Source organism: Astyanax mexicanus, chromosome 20, assembly GCF_023375975.1.
Source record: "Astyanax mexicanus isolate ESR-SI-001 chromosome 20, AstMex3_surface, whole genome shotgun sequence".
Classification (NCBI taxonomy): domain Eukaryota; kingdom Metazoa; phylum Chordata; class Actinopteri; order Characiformes; family Acestrorhamphidae; genus Astyanax; species Astyanax mexicanus.
The window spans coordinates 22,653,985-22,674,863 of record NC_064427.1 but is presented as its reverse complement, the minus strand read 5'-3'; the positions used below and the strand labels follow the sequence as shown (position 1 = coordinate 22,674,863).

General features: G+C 36.1%; 2 protein-coding genes across 4 annotated transcripts in view; one reads left to right on the top strand and one right to left on the bottom strand.

Moving 5' to 3' along the window:
- Positions 1–16,454, bottom strand: part of cwc27 (CWC27 spliceosome associated cyclophilin) — a 65,171-nt gene extending 48,717 nt beyond the window's left edge. Inside the window, exons 1-11 of one of the 3 annotated variants that reach the window (XM_049468458.1) lie at positions 16,327–16,454; positions 14,791–14,868; positions 13,767–13,863; positions 13,327–13,439; positions 13,089–13,232; positions 11,770–11,868; positions 11,593–11,693; positions 11,168–11,237; positions 10,859–10,938; positions 10,591–10,627; positions 9,956–10,122 (exon numbers count right to left, since the gene is read on the bottom strand). In XM_049468458.1, the coding sequence (XP_049324415.1) occupies positions 9,956–10,122; positions 10,591–10,627; positions 10,859–10,938; positions 11,168–11,237; positions 11,593–11,693; positions 11,770–11,868; positions 13,089–13,232; positions 13,327–13,439; positions 13,767–13,863; positions 14,791–14,832 (950 nt within the window). In that variant the 5' untranslated portion in view covers positions 14,833–14,868; positions 16,327–16,454. Of the gene's footprint in view, positions 1–9,955; positions 10,123–10,590; positions 10,628–10,858; positions 10,939–11,167; positions 11,238–11,592; positions 11,694–11,769; positions 11,869–13,088; positions 13,233–13,326; positions 13,440–13,766; positions 13,864–14,790; positions 15,028–16,326 lie in introns of those variants that run through there. The other 2 variants (XM_049468459.1, XM_007255009.4) reach the window with 2 other exon arrangements.
- Positions 16,319–20,116, top strand: srek1ip1 (SREK1-interacting protein 1). The gene is made up of 5 exons (XM_007255008.4): positions 16,319–16,444; positions 17,995–18,042; positions 18,158–18,310; positions 18,478–18,553; positions 19,602–20,116. The coding sequence occupies exons 1-5, from the start codon at positions 16,432–16,434 to the stop codon at positions 19,798–19,800; spliced, it is 489 nt and encodes a 162-aa protein (XP_007255070.2). The 5' UTR covers positions 16,319–16,431; the 3' UTR covers positions 19,801–20,116.
- The last annotated feature ends 763 nt before the right edge of the window (positions 20,117–20,879 follow it).

Here is a 20,879-nt window from a genome sequence, read left to right as displayed (position 1 = left end):
TGACATACAGCATACACCCAAAAGTAACTGATTAACTGGGTTATAGGAACCACATACACTGGGGAAGGAAGAACACGGCCCAAATTTGAGCCTTGAGGCACCCCCACATTAAAACAGTAAAAGATGGTGCAAATTTACTGAACCTAATTGGTAGCCTCTCTAAAAAAGGAACACATAAACAAGCCAGATACTACTGCACAGTTTAAATCCATTTACCAAAAAACAAAACACAAGGATCACGCTGCTATGGAAGTGTAAAAACTCAAATATAGAGATACAGAATGACTGCAGTGAACTGTGCTCAAATTATAGCACTGAAGTCTTGATTTCAGTACAGTAATAGATTGTAAGATACAATCTATTACTATATTTTCCAGGTAAATCAGGTAAGTAATTTCTTTGCCATTCCACGCTTCCTAATCCCACCTTTAGTGAAAAAGCCAGTTGTAGGCCTGTCATGGTGCTGCTTTTGAAACGTTACACCGCTGCTTTGTCCAGGTGGCATATTTTTCCACATCCATCAATTCGTAAGTGAGCATGGTAAATGTGATTTAATGGTAAAATAAATCCAGACCCTTTTTTACTCCTATACGAATGGAATAAAACAAGGGTTTGTTTGGAAATCTATCATTGTGCGATCTTTCTTCTTAGAGCACACTATAACCTAATAATTATCCATGGCTCCAGACTAAAAAATTGTCTTAAGAACCATTAGCTCTTAAACCAAAAAAAAAGTTCAGAGCCAAATCAATTTTTTAGGCACCAAATACTTTCCAATGTAGAATGGAGACTGACATTTTTTTATAACAATTAAGACAAAGCCATTTCTTGGTCTTTCTTAGCTAAGCATCAGCATGTTTCCATATTGGTCACATGTGGGCATTCTGTCAATAAGGTATAATAGAGCTGAGCGATATTATACAAAAATAAAATTTTGATATTCTTATAATAAATGAGCGAAAAGACAAGTTTAAAGTAAATATGTGGGAATATGGCCCTTCAAACTGATGTTGTCCAAACGCACACTCTAATCTGAAGGCTATGAGAAATTACTGGCAAGATAGTGGCAAACGTGACCAAAAATTATCACAATACCACCAGCTATATTCCCAAAGTTTAAATGTTTTATAACCATTTCCTTCATAACAAGCATATGAAACACTACTAATGTGTCTCGTTAGTTAGCTAGCTAGCTAAATTCCCCATGCCACCTTAAATGGTGTAAAGAACAGAGACTACATCATTTATGATGGTACGAAAAAAAAACAAAAGCTATTAAAAGCTCATTTTAGCTCCCCATCACAGAGGAATTAAAGATAAGATGATAATAATTATTAAATTAAATGTCTTTAAATATTTATTTTATATTTTGCCATATCGCCTCAGCATCCTTTACAATACTCTGACCTCAATAACACAGTTGTTGCTGATTGAATTAAACTGTCACATCAGTGCCCCAAGAAAGCCTTCCCTTGCCAGTAGATACGTTTACAACGACAAATCTCGGATTTCACCTTAACAGTAATAAATAAAAAAATAAGCAATAAAGTATATAGCTCTGGAAAAAAATAAGAGACCACTTCAGTTCTAAGTATATGTTTGAGTAAAATGAACACTTGTTTTATTCTATAAACATACAATATTTCTCCCAAATTCCAAACAAAATATTGCCACTTCAGACACTTTAGACCTTGAATAATGCAAAGAAAACAAGTTTATATTGATAAAGTTTTAAGTGTTCAGAAATCAATATTTGGTGGAATAACCATGTTTTTTAATCACAGTTGTCATGCATCTTGATATGTTCTCTTCCACCAGTCTTACACACTGCTTTTGGATAACTTTATGCCTTTACTCCTGGTGCAAACATTCAATAAATTCAGATTAGTTTGATGGCTTGTGATAATCCATCTTCCTCTTGATTATATTTCAGAGGTTTTCAATTTGGTAAAATCAAAGAAACTCATCATTTTTAAGTGGTCTTTTATTTTTTTTCCAGAGCTGTATAGCTGTTTTCAATTATATCTGAAGTAATGGATATGCTGGCCAAATCTACAGCATACCATTATCACTAAAACAACGGCTGGATTAACAGACGACCAACAGCGCCTTAGCTCTGCTCTGCCGAACGCTAAAGGGTCCAACACGCCACAACCTGGAGCCGTTTCCCGAGCATGCCCCATACAGGGCAGACATGCTACAGCCGGCCAGAGATCCGTAAACCTGGCAGGTCCAAAACACACACGGTGCAGCTGCCAAGAGCTGGATTACTAGCCTCTCGTGGTCTTTCACATACACACTAAGAAAAAAAACAAGAAGGGGGCAGTGCTTTCTTGATCCAGGCCACCTTTCGCTGAGAGGTCAGAGAAGCACCGGATTATGACAGATGACAAGTGACAGGTGCAGCCAATTAGCAGCTGTGACACCGGGTCCAGAGGAAGGCGACTCGAGGAGCATAATTGGGTGTTTGGGTTGCCACTAGGGAGACGTTTTCATTGTCCAGAAGCTGCAGGAATTTCACTTTAAAAAGAGAGGGGGTGAAGGAAGAGAAAAGCAGGGCAGACTAGCATTGTGAACTAAAGGGAAGCTTATACAAAGACAGAAGTCTCTCTGAGATTACCACAGGCTTATTAAGAGAAGTTCATCCCAGCTTCAGGTCCTTGGAGCAAGTCTTCTTAGTCTTTTTTGATGGTCAAAAGCACAAGAGAACTATAGGCTTTAATTAAGACAGCAATAAGTAACATGTGATCTGTGAACCTGGCTCTCTTAATGGATCCGAAAAGACTTTTTGGAATTCCTTTTTTTTCCCCAAGCTGAATTAAATCACAGATTTTTGCTGATAAAATGAAGTCACTGTGCTCATTAGGCTGGGCTCCGAATGATATTGAAATGTATTTTTAAAAATCCTATGACCATTTTTGAATTGAATTGAATTATTGTCCAGTCCTAGCAGCATTATTAATGTTATTTGCTACACTCAATGTTAATTACGATACGCAATTTGTTTCTTAAATTTTATCCTGCTTTTGTTGGAATAACTGTCTCTAAAGTCCATGGATGACTTTATTCTAGAATTTGGAGCACTGCTGTGAGCTTGACCGTATTCAGGAACACAGAGAGGTTAAGATGTTGGATGATCACCATCCCAACTCATCCCCAACTGATCTCTAAAGTACTGGAGGGCATGGGGAGAATATGTTAATGTTTATCTGCCCCTCAGAGTCCTTTTCTATTAGTAGTACTACTCTACAGACTCTAAAGACTAGATAAGATGTGTGTGGGTGTGTGTGGGTGGGGGTCATTTGCATATCTGTATCATCAATAAAGCTCAAACTAATGCCTTTGCCATGAGTAGGAGTGGTATGACCTTCCAAACATCATTACATCGCTTTACTAATGCTCTCAGGACTGCTGCAATCAAATTCTCACAGAAATGTTGCAAACTCTAGTGTAAAGCCCTGAAGAATAAAAAGTCTAACTGTAGCTGTAAAGGGGGAATAAATCCATCAACCTCCTTAATTTCAGATGAAACACTGCATGATGAGCAGGTGCACAGAACTTTAAACACACAGTATAAGTGAAACAAATCAAAGAGACCTTTCTACCATTTTGTTTAGTTCTCGTAAAGTTTCTCTTAAAGGTCAGTGGAACAGTGGAACAGTGGTGACTCAGGCTGGCTGCAACAGACTACAGTCTGTACAGATCTGTTTGTTGATCAAATTTACCTTCAGAGCACACAGACATGATGCAAGACCCAAACCCAACGATATAATCTGAAACACTCTCTGTTCCCCAATCACAGCGCTGCTAAATCCCACATGTAAAGCATAAGGAATTATGAAGAGCGTACGGCCTGCTGGCAAGAGCAGTAAACGCCATGTCCCAAACCCATATGGAAGCATTTTGCTTCCTCAGTCATGCCCCGTCGGGTTTAACAAAAGTGGCGGCTACCACATACACTGCTCCGGGACTCCCTCTAACATGTTGTTTTTTCATTAATTCCCCACAAAAAAGGCCCCTGACTCCTTCAATAGAGTGATACTGACAATGACATTAAACGCTTATTAAGTGTTTACCTCTTTTCGGTAATGCTCGCAATTAACGTAAATGTGATCAATATGCAAGCGGTCGCATAAAAATGTAATTTAAGGACTCCTCATGCCACATTTCCAGACTTCAAAAGTTGGGTATTGTACAGAAAACCTTTCACCTTTGTTCTCCCCCCAGAATCACCCCTCTAGGTCACTGTGCTCATGGCATTAACTGTATAAATCTTCTGAAAGAACCCAATATTTTAATTCCAAACATGGCTCAGGGAATTAGCATAGTTGCTAATAGTGTTAGGAAATAAGTTTTGGGAAGAGGAACATGCACCAGGCCTTTCCTCGCAATTGTCTGAATGTCTTTAAATACGATCTACGTACGTCATGTCCTTGCACCCCTCTACCACCACATCTCCTTCCTTTTAACTATTATATCCCCTACTTGGCTTCCTACTACAAGCAGAAGCCACATGAACTCCAATGTTCTTAAAGTTTTCTCCCCTCTCTTCAATATATTCCCTAAAAAATTACAAGCAACTGGCACCAATTTGAAAAAAGACAGTCTGTGATGGCTAGAAAACAAGAACGAGCTATCTCTTCTGGGATTCTCCAAGCGAGGACAACAGGTGAACTGGCAACAAGGATGACAAAGGCCCACAGTTGTTCTATACCACCTCACATAACTTGTGGATCTGCAGCTAATATATTGGGGCTAGATGCCACAGGTCACCTTCAGAAGTATAGAGGTGGAAGTCCATAACTCAGTGAGTCAGAGTTGTAATGGTGGAAGGTGGTTTTAAATAATGGAATGGTGTACATAATGTATGTACATTTCAGACCAATTTCAATGAAATACCAATGACTGGACCAATTAAATATCAAAGAATCAATGAATATAAATGGGATTCCAGTGACTTGACAAATGAAATATCAAATAATCAATAAAAATCAATGAAAAACCAATAACTGGACCAATGAAATATCAAAGAATAATTGAAAATCAATGAAATGCCTATAACTAGACCAATGAAATATCAAAGAATCAATAAAAATCAATGGAATACTGTTCATACAAATACTGTTCAACAACAATTCTGTAACTTTAGCAGAATAGCTTTCCATTTACATTGGGAGTGTATGGCAATATTTATAATATTTTGTTTTATAATGCTGTATCAATTTTATGGCAGAATGGTTCTTTTTTTGTTGTGTTTAAACCCTGCACACTAAATAGATAGCTAGTCATAGTGAGTTAAACTCAAGTCATTTGACCCCACTGTTCTGATAGCAAAAAAATAAAATAAAATAAACTCTTCAAATGTAATAAATATGAATACAGTTTTCATAAAGCTGTATTCAAACCGCAATATACTGCTTTGCTCTGCTTTATAATTTTAATATACATAATAAACTGTAATTACTATATAGTGATACATATTGTCTTGCTAAGTTCTTGTCAATTCACAAGCACGCTTAACATGCATACAGACTTTCTAAGAATATAAAACTAAAACTGAATCCAGCATGATCTGTTGTACATATTACTCAAGACCGTCAGCTTTAAATCAGTCAGCTTCTGGAGCTTGGTAAAAAGAACGTTGTTGTCATATGACTTCATCCATTGGTGTTCAATGAAGGGAACTTCCTTCTGAGAAGCTGAGAAGGACAGAGACAGCCTGAGAACAAAAAACAACAGTCATGCAGCAGTAAATCCATCCTAGGCCACACAGACCATCTCCCCCAGCCTCCGTCAGATCCTCCCCGCAGCCCGCGCTTCCTCTCCAGGTGACTGGCCACCAAAGCACGCATGCCGCACCTAAAAGCTCCTGAAAGCTTCAGTGGGAAGCGGCTCGCTCCGCTGCAACAATTCCCTCTTTGTCCCACACCAACACTGTACCTACAAGCCAAGCCTTTGATTCCCGGCCAAGACAAACCACTGTGTTGGGTTACAGTACTTGTAGCCAAACACTACGCTTGTGTTTAATATACTACAGTCAGACTGCATTTTGTCTGCTGTCAATCAAAACAGCAGGGCATGGAGGGTCTGGACGTTACTTCATTACGCAAAATCAGTCTCTAAAGAACAAGTTCATTAGGATTACGAAATTACTCAGACAGACATTAGTTGATTGGCAAATGGCGCAGCACACTGTAGCCGACGCCACATACATTGTGACTTTCTCCAGAGAATGTGGACATTCTCATCTCCATCTAGCCTCAAACATGTTAATAGTTTTGGTACCTTAAGGAGCATCTTTCTCTTAGATAAAGTTAATAATATATCTTTGTTTAAGAAAAAAAAATGTCATTCTCAGGGACCGAAAAAGTCTTATTTTTCATGTTTAACTGTTATAGTAGGATAGAGTTCAGTTTGTTAAGGCTCTAATTGTTCTGTTATTTTGTACATGACTGTTCCTGTATTTTTTATTATTTATTTTTTTATGTTGCACATTGCTGTTTTAAGTGCACACTGCTGCTACCAAAAAAGCCACTAGATGGCATTACATATATCTTAATAAAAATAATTTAAATTTGACCATTAGTGACTAATGTGGTGTATTACAGATTACTTTGTATCACTTATATCAAGCCCACCTTTTAAAATAAGATATTGTAAATTTGATGAATCAACCCAATGACTGACCATCGACTAATCTAAAACTGGCATAGGCCTCTCTGCTGTAAAAAAAAAAGAAAAAAGAAAATCGAGAATCGAATCGAATCGTGACCCTAAAATCGGATATAAAATCGAATCGAGGATTTAGAGAATCGTGACACCCCTACTAACCATCTAGCAATTTTACAGCCACCATAAACGACCTGTAAACTTTCAAAAAGCTCCCAGTGACTCGTTTTAAATGTCAGGCACATGGGAAATGCTACTTTGAGCTTTTTAACGGTGTAAAAATATTGATTTCTTTGCATGGGTTATGCTATGCCCCTATCGCTAGCATTGTAAGTCTGTTGGGAGCATCGGCTAAAAGCACTGTATTTCAGATGCTGGGGGTCAGTGGAGGTGGGCTATTGGACAAAGGTTCGTACTCATTATCGTGTTTCACTATTTACACACCAAGTTCATTCCACTCTGAATTTCTCTTAAAAAAAAACAAAAAAAAAAAAAAACAGAGATACCACAGTAACCAAACAGTTAGTAACTGCTTGCAAATTAAATCCACCTTAGCTGGGCAATTACTCTGCATTTCCTTCAGGAAATGCACTTGTCTAGCTACGTTTGCCATTGCTTGTTAAAAGCAATCCAGCAGGTTTTATTTCAGCCTGTTTTAGTCTTAGCATGTCGTCACATTTCAACACACTGCTCTATGGTGTAAGAAAAAAAGCCAAAACCATCCGTCACACTCCTCCTCCTCCTGATGGAGTACAACCAATATACAGCCATTTAACAAAGTCAAGAATAGACGGTGTGTCAGAACACGCTGTAATGCCCGACAGCACTTAAAAAGAAATTACAAAAGCCTATTCATAATTACTTTCTGCGAAAAGACAAAATTACGCACTCCAGCCTCGCAGCAGTTGTGTTGGTCTTGCCAGCTTGGCAGGAGGGTGATGTTTGCCCCTCTCTATGGCAGACTGATTTGAGTTTGATGCCAGCTTTTTTTATTTCACCTTGCAGGACCTGGTCCAACCCAGCCCAGCTCAGCCTGGTTCAGCTCGACTCAGCCCGGCGAAATGAGCCCAGCGCAAGGCTCTGGCGTGCACATCAGGAGCAGCTGGGCCAGCATTCAGCTGGACTTTAGCATGTCATTAGTGCTCATTAACACCTCTGAAGGAGACAAAGCAATGGGTGATCCTTTTGATCTATAGTAAACACCATCATTAATCCAGTCCCTATAGAGCCTCCACTGACCAGAGGCATAAAGCCTCTCACTGTAAACAGGCCCTAACAGAGCTCAGCTGCTTGAAGTGATTTATTTAGCTGAAACTGTCATTGAGAATGGAATGAATGTGGTTTTCTGACATACTGCATCCCTGGGGGTTAAACGGGGTAGAGCACTCTCATATCCCAGGACCAGGTTGTCCTAATAAGGCCAAAACCCAAACAGAAGTAAGAAGAAACAGACAGAGACTTCACATGATTGTGTTTGTTAATCATTATCATGAGACTGGCCTCTGTAATACTGACCTCAGCATCCTGAGCAATCAAAGGTTCTCTGCTTAGGTTTCTGTGGGAGTTTGGATGAATCAGCACTTTCAAATGAACCGATAGACGTAAATAATTTAGAGACGAAGTCAATCGACGTCACATGAAAAACTAATTAAAATCAAACAGAATACAATAAAGCTGACCTCTTTTTACTTTGCCAATTTATTTCCATGATTTTTTGTAATCTCAAATTGTCATTTCATATATCATTTAAACTGTCAAGTTTTTTGGCCATTATTGTTCATGCAAACATTAAATAAAATGTGATGAATCCATTTTTTATGGTAAAATTGGGATTTTACTGGCAATATACAACACGCTATTCTAATTTTGTTGTCTCTACTATCTAAGAAATGCTTTCTACTACATTTTAATCACTGCTGTGAGGAATCGATTGTAATCAGATATCTTTGGTGAAGTGAGAATATTGGATGATCAGCACTTGACCTCATTCCCAACTCCCCGACTCATCCAGAAGGTACTGTATAGAGTGCTGCACAGCTCAATGTTGGGGGGGTGTATATACCTCTGTCACACTTGTAACATCAGACAGGTATATGGTGCCAACAGGTCCATGATTAGCTGCTCTAGAGAGGAGTTTAATTCTATTGGCAGGACTTCTTTTCTAAGACTAGACAAGCTGTGTGTGTGTGTTTGCACATCTGTGTCAGCAATAGGTGTAACTTGCATAAATAAATATAAATAAATATATAATAATATATAGAATTTATGAGAAGGGTTTTTTTTATTGAGACTGGACATATTGGGTCGGGTCATAAAATAAGCCACTACTGCTAATTAGGTCCTAATGACTCTTTACAGGTCCCCACATCACCTGTTCATCACCTGTCCATAGAGAGAACATTGCTTTTTCTGACACCTGAAACATCTAAAAAGATGATACAGTAATTTCTTACCTATTTACTTATATCTTCTCTTATCTATTTCTAACTGAGTTTCACCTATACACATAAGTCTATAGTGTAAGTCTATAGTTTAAGGCAAACCCAAATGCAAAAAAAAGCTCAAGTCAATTAATAGCAAAGCAAAATTCTGCTTACTGTTTATTACAATGCTGCCACCTGCAGGTCACTGGTTGTACTGGGGAAAAAACTAAGATACGTTTACTAAGGCATGTCAGTAAGCACTAATCACTCACTTTCAGCATTCAGACACTGAACTGTGTAACAGAAAACAATGTCTGGGTTTTTGTACTTTCGGCCTTACTTTTGGTCCTGATTCCAAAAACCCAGATACTGTTTTCTGTTACATAATTTACATACAAGTGATACTACAATGTTAAGTATGCTCCCAATTACTGGACAGTCAGCACAGAGAGGCAAATATGTATATAACACTGTGTATTGTGTGTGTGTGTGTGTGTAGTTGTAGATAAGTATGTATATTTTGTACAATTTGTGGACAAGTTCTTTGTGAAGGATTCTGATTAGGAGCATCAAACAGAAAGCGAGAAAGTGGGAGAAAGAGAGGAGAAATTTCTCTAACCTGTGAAAGGACTTCAGAGCTACAAACTAAAAAGCATCTCTTTAAAACTAAACCTGAAATCACTATAATATAAGTACTAAAATATCATTAAAATCACCTTGATCATCAGGTTAAAACATATATTTTTAAGGCTGGATAAACATTCATTTCTTATCTGCACAGCTGACTGTTAAATCATTAAGGGGCAGTTTCCTATAGTGGGAATTAATCCTAGTCTACACTCCAGAGTGTGCCATGTTCTTACCTGCGACTGCTCTTCTTTTCTCTCTCCTCGCCGACCTCAGCTTTCTCTTCTCCCACTTTTCCTTTCTTCAGTTTGTTTGAGATGCGGTCTCTCATTTCCTTTCTCCTCAGAGCTGCATCCTCATCGTCTTCGTCATCATCGTCTCTATCTTTCATTTCATCATCTTCCTGAACATCAAGACAGCAAGCAAACATATTATATACATTCATATAAACGTCTTATATACATTCGGGCACTTCAATTCATGTGTTTTGAGTTTCAAGGTAAATAATGTGTAAGTTTATCCTCTACAGAAAAAACACTTGTGACTCATGACAGAATTTATTTTTAATTATTAAAAAAGAGAAGAATTGTTTCTATTGTATTTCCAAGTGCCTTACCCTGCTGTGTTTGTTTTTTTGTTTTAATCTGTGAACTTGTTTGATTTTGAGGCATGGTTGAGTGAAAATAAAAATAAAAAGGAAAAAGGTTTTAATTGACATTACAAGTACAATGAAATAGAGACCTTAAGGTAAATGTATACTAAATTACTTTAATATCTTTCATCTCCAGCAAGAAATAAATCAGATTTTTTTTTTTCATGGTATAAAACGTTAGCGTGGAAAGAGAATTCAATACATATTAAGATCACAAACCTCTGAATTTTCCCCTCTTCCTTCAGGACCTGTTTTTCTGCAATAAAAAAAATATTTCATTTTAACATCCAGTTGAACATACATATCTACATTCTATTCTAAATTAAACTATTTACTTCTTTATTTCCTTACTCATTTTTATTTACTTTTTTCATGTCATGCATTTTTAAAACTGCACAAAACTCAATAACAAGTTCTAAAGAAAGACATTCTGAATATGAAAAATAATTAAGGTATAAACTTGTTTTGGAGGATGAGGTTTAATTACCTGTCAACAACCGGTACTGAGCTCAACTTCGGATCGTCCTTTAGAAGGTCGTGACTGCTTTTGCTTTTCCCCTTCATTGTCTGTAAGAGTGACACAGAGGACACAGTGTCACTGATACTCATTACATTTAGCAATATCTAAATCACTGGATCAAACATATCTACACGATAAATACTCTAAAGGACACAGACCATTTGTTTAAATTACATTCTTTAAAACCGACTTTAAGAGTCAATCCCAGTTAAACAACATTAGAAATAAAGCATTGAAACTAATTTTGTATGTATTAACATATAAAAATAGAACTACCTGGCTGACTTGAGTGACCATTTCCTCTTCCTCTTCTGCCTCCTCACCAAACGAGAGCAAGCTGAAATTTCTGAAAGATATAAAAAGAACATGACTGCAGAAAACACCAAATACAAATTATAAATTACAAATTATATACTAGAATGCACTAAATATTTTTCATAACAGTGGTGATGGTTTGTTTCGTATTTTATTGTTATTTATTAAAACTGCAAGATAAGTGATTTTCACACCACAGACCAACATTTATGAACTAATCAAGGTCATAATAAAAAAAAGCTTGATTTGTTAAATAAATAATAAATAAATAAATAAATAAATAAATAAATAAATAAATAAATATATATATATTTTTTTTTTTTTTTTTTTTTTTTTTTTTTTACAATACAAATTCTGCAGAAAATGTTAAGACAGCACTGTCTTACTTTGTTGCCTTAGACTGAGATTTCTTTGTCTCCTCTTTGGATTTCTCTTTCTTGCCTTTTATTTCACGAGGCTCAATGTCATCAAACGGAGAATGTAAAACCTGCAAGAGACAGATCGAATCCTTAAAGTTTGAAGTAAACAGATAAATCATAATCTCTTAGAAGAACTGGGCATACCTCTGTAGATCGGATTTTGTGGGGATTTAGCGGCCGCTCGTTACTGTCACACTCCACCTCTGCCAGCCGTAACATGTTATACACTGTGTCTCCTGTGACCTGGAACCAAGAGCAGAGCCAGTGTTTATTTAGGTGCCAATTACAATAATCATGACAGACTTAATATTTGATGTTGACAGACTGTGCCAATACAAAACAAAGACAAAATACAAGTCCCTTAAAGACAAGTTTGTTGCAGAAAAAAATTATAAACGTGTTACCCAAGAGCTTTCTTAATGGAAAACCCCTTAAATCTTTCTTTAAGTATTGAAGTTCCCTTAGGTAGTTCCTTAAGTGTTGCATAAAGTCTGTTAACGGTCAATTCCCTTAGATTTATTTAAGGGACCTAAAACCAAACCTTAACTCCCAAAAAACTGACAAGATTAATAAGGTATATATCAAGCAGGATTGCCACAAATATGTTCAATTCACTTCAGAAACAGAATGTTTCTGTCAAGCGTGACAGGTTGAGGGGTAAGATAATTTGTTAAAGGGGCTCAAAAGTTGCTAAATCTTGCAAAAAAATCACTAAATTAGCAACACCAGCTCTCTAACAGTGGTGTTCGGTGAACAGTTATTTTTGTTGACAAGTTGTTCTTGTGGTTACATTAAAACTCTATTGCAGTAAACCCCTTATCGTTTGTCCTTAGTAAAAGCTCCACTAGGTAGGATTGAGATTTTGTGCTCATGGGCTCACCCTACAGTTGTAGAGTGTTATAAATGTTTCAGGCAGATTAGTTTCTCTTTCTTGTTTTTTGGATTTTACAGACATATTCGGTCTCTTTCCAGCTTCTGACAGAGTGTCTGTATGTTAGTTTGTAAAGAATGAACCAGTAGTCCTTGTAGAACTATTAGAACTTAAGGTCGGAAAGCAGGTTGCAGTTCTCGCAAGCATTGGTCGTGGCAGCCTCGGAAAACTTACAGAGTCTGGTCTGAGCTCAGAGGAGCTCCGGCACAGACACAAGAGCACCGCTATTCCTCCTATTACACCTCAATGCAGCGCTGCAGTGAGTTTCAAGCTGTAATTTTTCTTTTTTCAAAAGAGAAAAAAATCAAGGAAATCGTACCTAGTGCAGCTTTAAGTGAATCATCTGATGGATTTTAGCAACAGACTGAAGGTAAGAAAAAAATCTTCATCAGGTTTATACTTAAAAGAAAATCTTATTTTATGCAACAAGGTACATAACATTTCTTCTTCACTGCCCACCTTTTCTTATGACAAAAGGAAGGAATGACAGACAAAATTTCAAATGCAAAAGCAGAAAAAACTAAACTGTCACCTTTCCAAAAATGGTGTGCTTGTTATTGAGCTCATCAGCCCGTCCCAGTGTGAAGAAGAACTGGCTTCCATTATCGTGTGGTCCTGCATTTGCCATGGCCACCAAACCTCTCCTGTTGAACCGTAATCTGGAGTGAAACTCGTCCTGAAACACAACAACCAAACATAAGCCATTAATCACTTTTACAAATTCAAACTACTTGTTTGGACCAATTTATCAAGCAATTCAGACAAATCACCTTGAAAGGACGGCCATAGATAGACTCCCCTCCAGTTCCAGTGCCGGTGGGATCACCCCCCTGGATAATAAATTCTGGCACAACACGATGGAATATGGTCCCATTGTAGTAACCTGACAAAGAAGAAAATTTATAACATGTACATTACTAACATAGTATTTGTTTCACTGCCCACTGTCCCACAGGCACTGGCTAGAGTGCAAGAAAGTCCTCCAGGACATTTAGACTCCGGCTGTTGATCACAAAGCAGCATTATCTGTGACTTGAGCATCTTAGTCTGCAGAGCCAGTGAAAGTTGGATTGACGTTTAACAACCAAACCTTGCATTTATTAAATTGGGGAAGCTATTTTTTAAATTGAGAATGAAGTGTACTACTACAGACACATTTAAACATAAAGGAATGTCAAAGAGGTAAAAAGACTAAATATGCTAGACTTACCTTCCATGCACAGCTGAGTGAAGTTTCTGCAGGCTTTGGGAGCTTCTTTTGACCACAGCTCCACATCAATATCACCTGCAGAGGTCTTAATTAAAACCTTTAAGAAAAATAAAATGGAGACAGTTTTAAAAATTGTCTCAGATTGCTAATCTCCCCTGATAGCAAAGAACATTGAAGAAACGTTACTTTTTTTTGGTTGCATAAAATGGCTGAGCGATAGGAGGCTCTTAAGGTATCAGGATCAGATTTCTAGCATTGTTGAACAGGTCTCAAAGCCTGGAGCTGGATAAGTTTAAACTGGCAACACAAATTGATTTAAGTAATTAATGACAAAACTTGTGATTATCATAAACTAAATGGACATTACCTCAATAATATTTAATTGTTGTAAAATCTATTGTGTTCTATTATGTGAATATGTGTTCACATATATTACATAACTTAACAGTGAACAGTATTTTACCTAGTCATGCTAAATGACCAATGTTTTAAAAATTGAGACTCCACACAGTACAAACATTGTTGACTGCAGTAACTTAGGTAAAAACAAAGTATAGCTATACATCCTGAACTATGATTAATTACAAATTTTGTCTTTAAAAATATGGAAACGCTTTGTTATGCTATTCTATTATCATTATGTCAGTTTAAATGGCCTGTGATGTGATTAGGACATTCATAGTTGAAATTATGTTGGGGTTTTTTTAAATAATGTTTTGTAATATCGTCAAAAAATATAGCAAAAACACCCTGAGCACCCTATCGTGATATTATTTTAGGGCCATATCGCCAAGCCTTAATGCTGAATATTTATGTTTTGCTAGCTAACTTAACCCAGTAACTAACTAGAGTTACAGTACAGTGCAGTTTTTTGAGACAGTCAGTGAGTCAGAAACACACACTAAAGGGCGGTGTTTGGGAAATAACCTTGTTTGTTCGTCATATTATTTATTTTTTATATTTAAAGAAACAAAACTCAGTGAACTAAGGCTAGGTTAGGTTAGTTAGCTCCCTGGCTACGCACCTTGCCACTAGTCGGAGGCTCCTGGATGTATATGTTGCTCATGTTTGAAGCAGTATTAGTAGGACGCCAGCTACCGTACTGAAAAAAAAAACGATAATAAACGGCAAAAAACTCGCATAAACATAAAATATCACTCTAATAAATCCTGTACACCGCCGCCAGCTTAGACTTCTCCTTCTTTAACATCCTGACTGGGGGAAAAACACTGCTAACCGCACTGCTGCCACCTAAAGCTAGCGAACCAACCTACAGTTCAGAGGCCCAAGATAGTTATGCCAGAGAATCTCTATAATAGAAAGGTTTGTTTAACCACCAGAGGGCGCACCCAAGTGAGTTTACTGTAGAAAATATAAAATATACAGGTGAGTTCTATATATTTTATTAGCAAAATACACTATTCCGACTTCCAAAATTAAAGGAATGTACCGGAGATGTATATATATATATATATATATATATATATATATATATATATATATATATATATATATATAAAATTACCTTACTATTTTTATTTTGAGTTGTAGCGGTTTAGCTCCATTCACCCCCATTTATTTTGATCTCACTCGCGGGTGCCCTCTAGCGATTCACAGTCATTTTCTGATAGAAATTATAGGAAGTGGGTAGGCTCTCCAACAAATCTTTTAATATTAAAAACGAACAAAATATCACATTTTAAAACCATTGTTATCATTACACATCAAAGACTGGTCAAGAATACCATCATAACCACCTCCTTGTTTCTACATACATTACCCACGGGACACAACAACTGGTAGACTTATTTCAGTCCAGCAGTGACATTGAGAAGTTTAAAAATAAGGGTTCATTTATAACCTGATTTACGTTAACTGATTAAGACTACTTTAAATGCTACTTAAAAGCTAATTGAAACACTACTGTGTTTTTAAAAGAGCCTGACCTTGAGGGACTGACACAGTTAGTGTTTTTGTGTGCCTGTCTTCAACTCCTCACTTATGTATTAGGGATTCACTTAAACTGAGAGTACACTAATGTGGTGCATATCTGAATAAACAAAAGTGTGTATGTGCTTGTTTAGACCTCTGGTGGCAAACTACAAAACGCTAACAACCATACAAACCTTACATGTGGGTCATTATAGGGAGAAAAATATAATGAGTATAATGCTGGGTCAGGCTTTTTACCATAATATTCGCCTCCTATTAGGATGCACATCTTCCACTTTCTCTTATATAATAAGCTCAAATGCCTGGAGCACAGAGTTAGAATACTTAATCTAACATGTTAATAATAGTTTAAATATAGTTGCTGACTAAAGGCAATCTGTACTATACGTGCATTATTATACATATATCAGGCATTATTATTGCCTATTGCAGTGCTAACTGAACCTAATGCACTGATAACAGACTAATACAAGTAAAATGTATGACATTATCAGGTAAATTGATAACATAGATAACAGCCTAATGTCAGTATCAGAGCCAAAGGGAATATTGAATAAACGCCTGTGTGTAAGTTCCCCGGCTTTCAGCGGGTGGCGGTAATGCTCACCGTAAGCTACTAGAGGAAGAAGAAGGAGAAGAGCCTGGTGTGTGTTGTTGTGTTTTGAGGACGAGCTGCATTTTTTTCACATTAAAATCTCTATACTCAGCTGAAATGGCTGTTCCAGGTATGTAAAACTAGCTACAGATCTGACTAGCTTAGATTAGCTGGTTTACCCCGTTTGTTCCTGTTTTGGCGGGAAGCGCGCGCCCGGAACATTCTGGAACAGTACTAGGTTAGCTTAGCTTAGCTTAGCTTAGCTAGGCTTACAGTAGCAGCTCCTATACAAAACTATATGTAGCTAAGATAACTATTAACTAACTAACTAGCTGAGCTAAGCTAGTTAACCTAACTACTGATGCTAGTTAGCGCACTAGTTTTGATCATATTTATTAAATACATATATGAATGTTGCACGGTGTCATTTAAACGTTGCCTTGTTAAAAAATCCCTTTTAGTTAAATAGCTAGGTTATCTTAAATAGCTTTTGTTCTCACAGCAACTATGTAAAGCTAGGTTAGCTAGATAACTAGCCAGCTCACTAGTTAGTTAACGTTACCATATTCAGCAAAAAAAACGTTAAATAAACGTTCACTATTTCATCGCTAGTGCGTATATACAGCTCTGGAGAGACCACTTCCGTTTCTGAATCAGTTTCTCTGATTTTGCTATTTATAGGTATATGTTTGAGCAAAATTATTCTATAAACTACAGACAACATTGCTTCCAAATAAAATGCAAAGAAATTATTAAATAATGCAAAGAAAACAAGTTTATATTCATAAAGTTTTAAGAGTTCAGAAATCAATATTTGGTGGAATAACACTGGTTTTTAATCACATTTTTCATGCACAGTCTTACACACTGCTTTTGTTTAACTTAATGCCACTCCTGCTGCAAAAAAGTCAAGCAGTTTCGCAGTTGGGGTTGGATCAGTTTCGCTTGGTTTGATGGCTTGCGATCATCCATCTTGCGTTTTCAATTTGGTAAAATTAAAGAAACTCATCATTTTTAAGTGGTCTTTCTCCAGAGCTGTACATATACTAGTGCATCAAAATAAAAATTTCAATGAAAAGTTACTATATTTCTGTAATTTAGTTCAAAATTTAAAGCTCATATATAATATAGATGTATTGATGATTATGGCTTGCATCCAATGAAAACCCCAACAGTCAATATCTTAGAAAATTAAAATATTATAAAAGACCAATTGGTACTTTTGGCAATGTGGGCAGTGTGCCAAGTCCTGCTGGATAATGAAATCTGCATCTCCATAAAAGTTATGAGCAGAGGGAAGCATGAAGTGCTGTAAGATTTTCTGGGAAAACACTGCACTGACTTTGGACTTGGATAATAAAACACAGTGGACCAACACCAGCAGATGACATGACTCTCCAAACCATCACTGATCATCAGTAAATTTTGCATTTCATTTTGGAAAACAAGGGACCAGAGTCTGGAGGAAGAGTGAAGAGACACACAGTCTTGAGATCTACTGTGACATTTCCACAATCAGTAATGGTTTGGAGAGGCATGTCATCTGCTGGTGTTGGTCTACTGTCAAACAAGTTATAAAGTCCAAAGATATTCTGGACAATTAAACAATTGTGGTGTATTAAAACTTTTGACTAGTACTGCATATCTTTACTAATGGGTTTATAATTGTTTTTTAAACAGGTGTTAATAAGGATAATATTCGAGCTGGATGTAAAAGATGTGGCTATCGTAAGTATTGAGAATGATCCGTTTGGATCATATTTACTTTGTATTCAGCTTTTAATTAGCATTATTACTGTAATTCTTTATTGTTGCAAAACAAATGATTTCCTTACTTTGCCAGCGGGTCACCTGACGTTCGAGTGTCGTAACTTTGTGCGAGTGGACCCCAGGAAGGACATCGTTTTGGACGTTAGCAGCACAAGCACTGAAGAGAGCGAGGAAGAAGAGCAGGCGGCTGTCAGCAAGGAGAAGATCTTTGGGAGCAATTCTAAAGGTTTGGGCATTATTTGATAATTAGTTTGATCTGCTTAACTATAACTTTTTTCTAGATTTGCAATCACTGATGGCTATAGTGTTAATTATTTCTGGACTCTAAAATGGAAAGTGTAGAAAATGACAGGAATGCTGATAATCAGAGTTTGATATTTGCTTCCTCTGCAGGTTCTCAGGAGGACTCAAAAAAGGAAAAGCACAAAAAGAAAAGTAAAGAAAGATCCCACCGTAAAGCAAAAAAGAGGTACAATCTGCAAAACTTCCAAACACACATTTTTTATTATTTAAATGCATATCTGGAGAAGTATGCCATTTTATATTACTGATACAGCTGTTACAGTATTGTATACAGCATAAAGTGTTGACTGATATTATTATATTACTGATAATAACATACTGATGTTAACAGAAAAATGTTGCATATTGTTGCTGTAAAATACATTTATAGAAGGTTAAATTCAATGTGTTGTAAGCAAAGCTGAAACTGTAATTTGTATTTATAATAGTAACAATAGGAAATATGAAAATATCATAGATTGTGTTTTTATATCAATAAACATTTATTTTAAAGTGCAAATAAAGTAAAGCAAAAATATAAAGTGGTACCATTTTAAATGTGGAAAAAAAAATAACTGGACTGGATGCCACATATTTTTCTTTTTTTTTTTATCCTCTCAGAGGTTAATGGACAGTTAATGGATAACCATTTACCTTAAGTGGTCAGTTAGGGTGCATCTCTGAAGCTGACCTTGAGTTGCTGAGATGTTTTTAAAGAAATTATTTTAGGACTAGTTTTGAAATTTGTGGGATTTGATTTGATCTCATTAAATTTTTACTTCATTTAATAAAAGCAATGTGTATATAACTATATAATTATAATATACAATTCACATTAGGTATACATTCTCAGTGTCAATAGGGGCTTTAATTGTGAATTGTGGAAGATATTTTAGCTGTACATACTCTAATAAGTAAAATTCACTGCAAAATATTTACACTGTTGTGCCAAAAAAAATGAGAGAGCAGTATGTAAACTACCATAACATATTCTTAACATTCTTAAAATCAGTAAATATATATATTTCTATTATTACAAGTAAAATTATACATTTTTATAAGTAATTTGCTGACATGACCCTGTCGCACAAGAATCGTTTATCTGAAATTATAAAAATGTTTAAAAATATATAAAAAGAACATTTTTAATAATATATTTTGCCTTAAATAAAAAATAACAATAGAAAGTTTTTTTGTCATTTATGTTTTATTAATTTCTTATTACTTTGATTCAGGTCTTATTCATCTAGTGATGATGATGATGAGGAGGAGGAGGAAGAGGAGAGCAAAAAAAAGAAAAAGCACAAGAGCCATAAGAAGAAAGGCAAAAAGGAAAAAAAAGAGAAAGAGAAAAGACGTATGAAAAAGAGCAAGAAGAAACTTAAACAGACCTCCTCATCCAGCAGCTCCAGCGGATCTTCAGACACAGACTGAGATGTTAATGTTGTTATTTTTGATGTCGGCTCACCAGGACCAGCATTTCTTATGAACGTAAAGGCTCAGACATTTGCGGCAGATTTTAATTAAAATAATTATGATCTGAAATACCCAAAGACTAGGGGAGTTTCAGAGCCGTGTATAGATATGTTACTGTTTAAGCAGTGAATCTTTCTCCTGACATTGGTAGCTATGTTCTCTTATGGAGGTTTATTGTGCTGGTGGAAAGGTAACCTTTCTTAGTGTATTTTTGATGCAATTATGATTTTGTACAGAAAGTAAATAAAAACATGTGGCTGTTACTTTTCTATAATGTGAACTTATGTTTGTTTATTCTTATAAGTGTAGAATCATATTTATAAGTGCTCATTTGGCAGTGGTCTATTTTTATATAAATTATTGGTTACACTGTCTCCACTGTTTCCATTGGAAGTGCTACATTCAGACTGTATCCGTAAACTTTTATATAATGTGCACAAATACAGATTAAATTAATGCAATATATGGACAATAGGCTCCATCCATATCCACATCCACATTTAACATTGAGCGAAAATGAGCATAAATACAGATGGAGGCTTTTATCTGTACTGTGCTTTAATTTTATCGTTTTTTTTACATGTTCTCTAAAAGCTTACAGACACAGAATAAAAGCTATGTTACCTAATCAAGAGTTTATTAAGTCTTTTAAGAGTTTATTAAGAGTTTAAGTCTGCAATTTCCAGTTTGCCTCTTCTATTTTTTTGTGGAAAACACAATCATTACCTCAGATATTTTTTACTGCCTTCTAGGTTATTTATAATTGGCTAAGCATTAATGCCTACCTTTATTTAAATTAACAACTTACTTTTTAAGAGAAATAAGAATATGAACAAGTAAATTCACCAAAACCCACAAATCCTCAGTCAAAATGGTAAATTTACCAAAAAAAAAACCCTTACCATTCAATGGAAGTCAATGCAATTTTATTAAGTGCAAGTAATCTGAAGACTTCAGCATGTTAAAGTATTTTGAGTGCAGACTACTCGCATCACTCATTTGTGAGAGCCTGGTGACAAACTCTGACTGCTGATGGC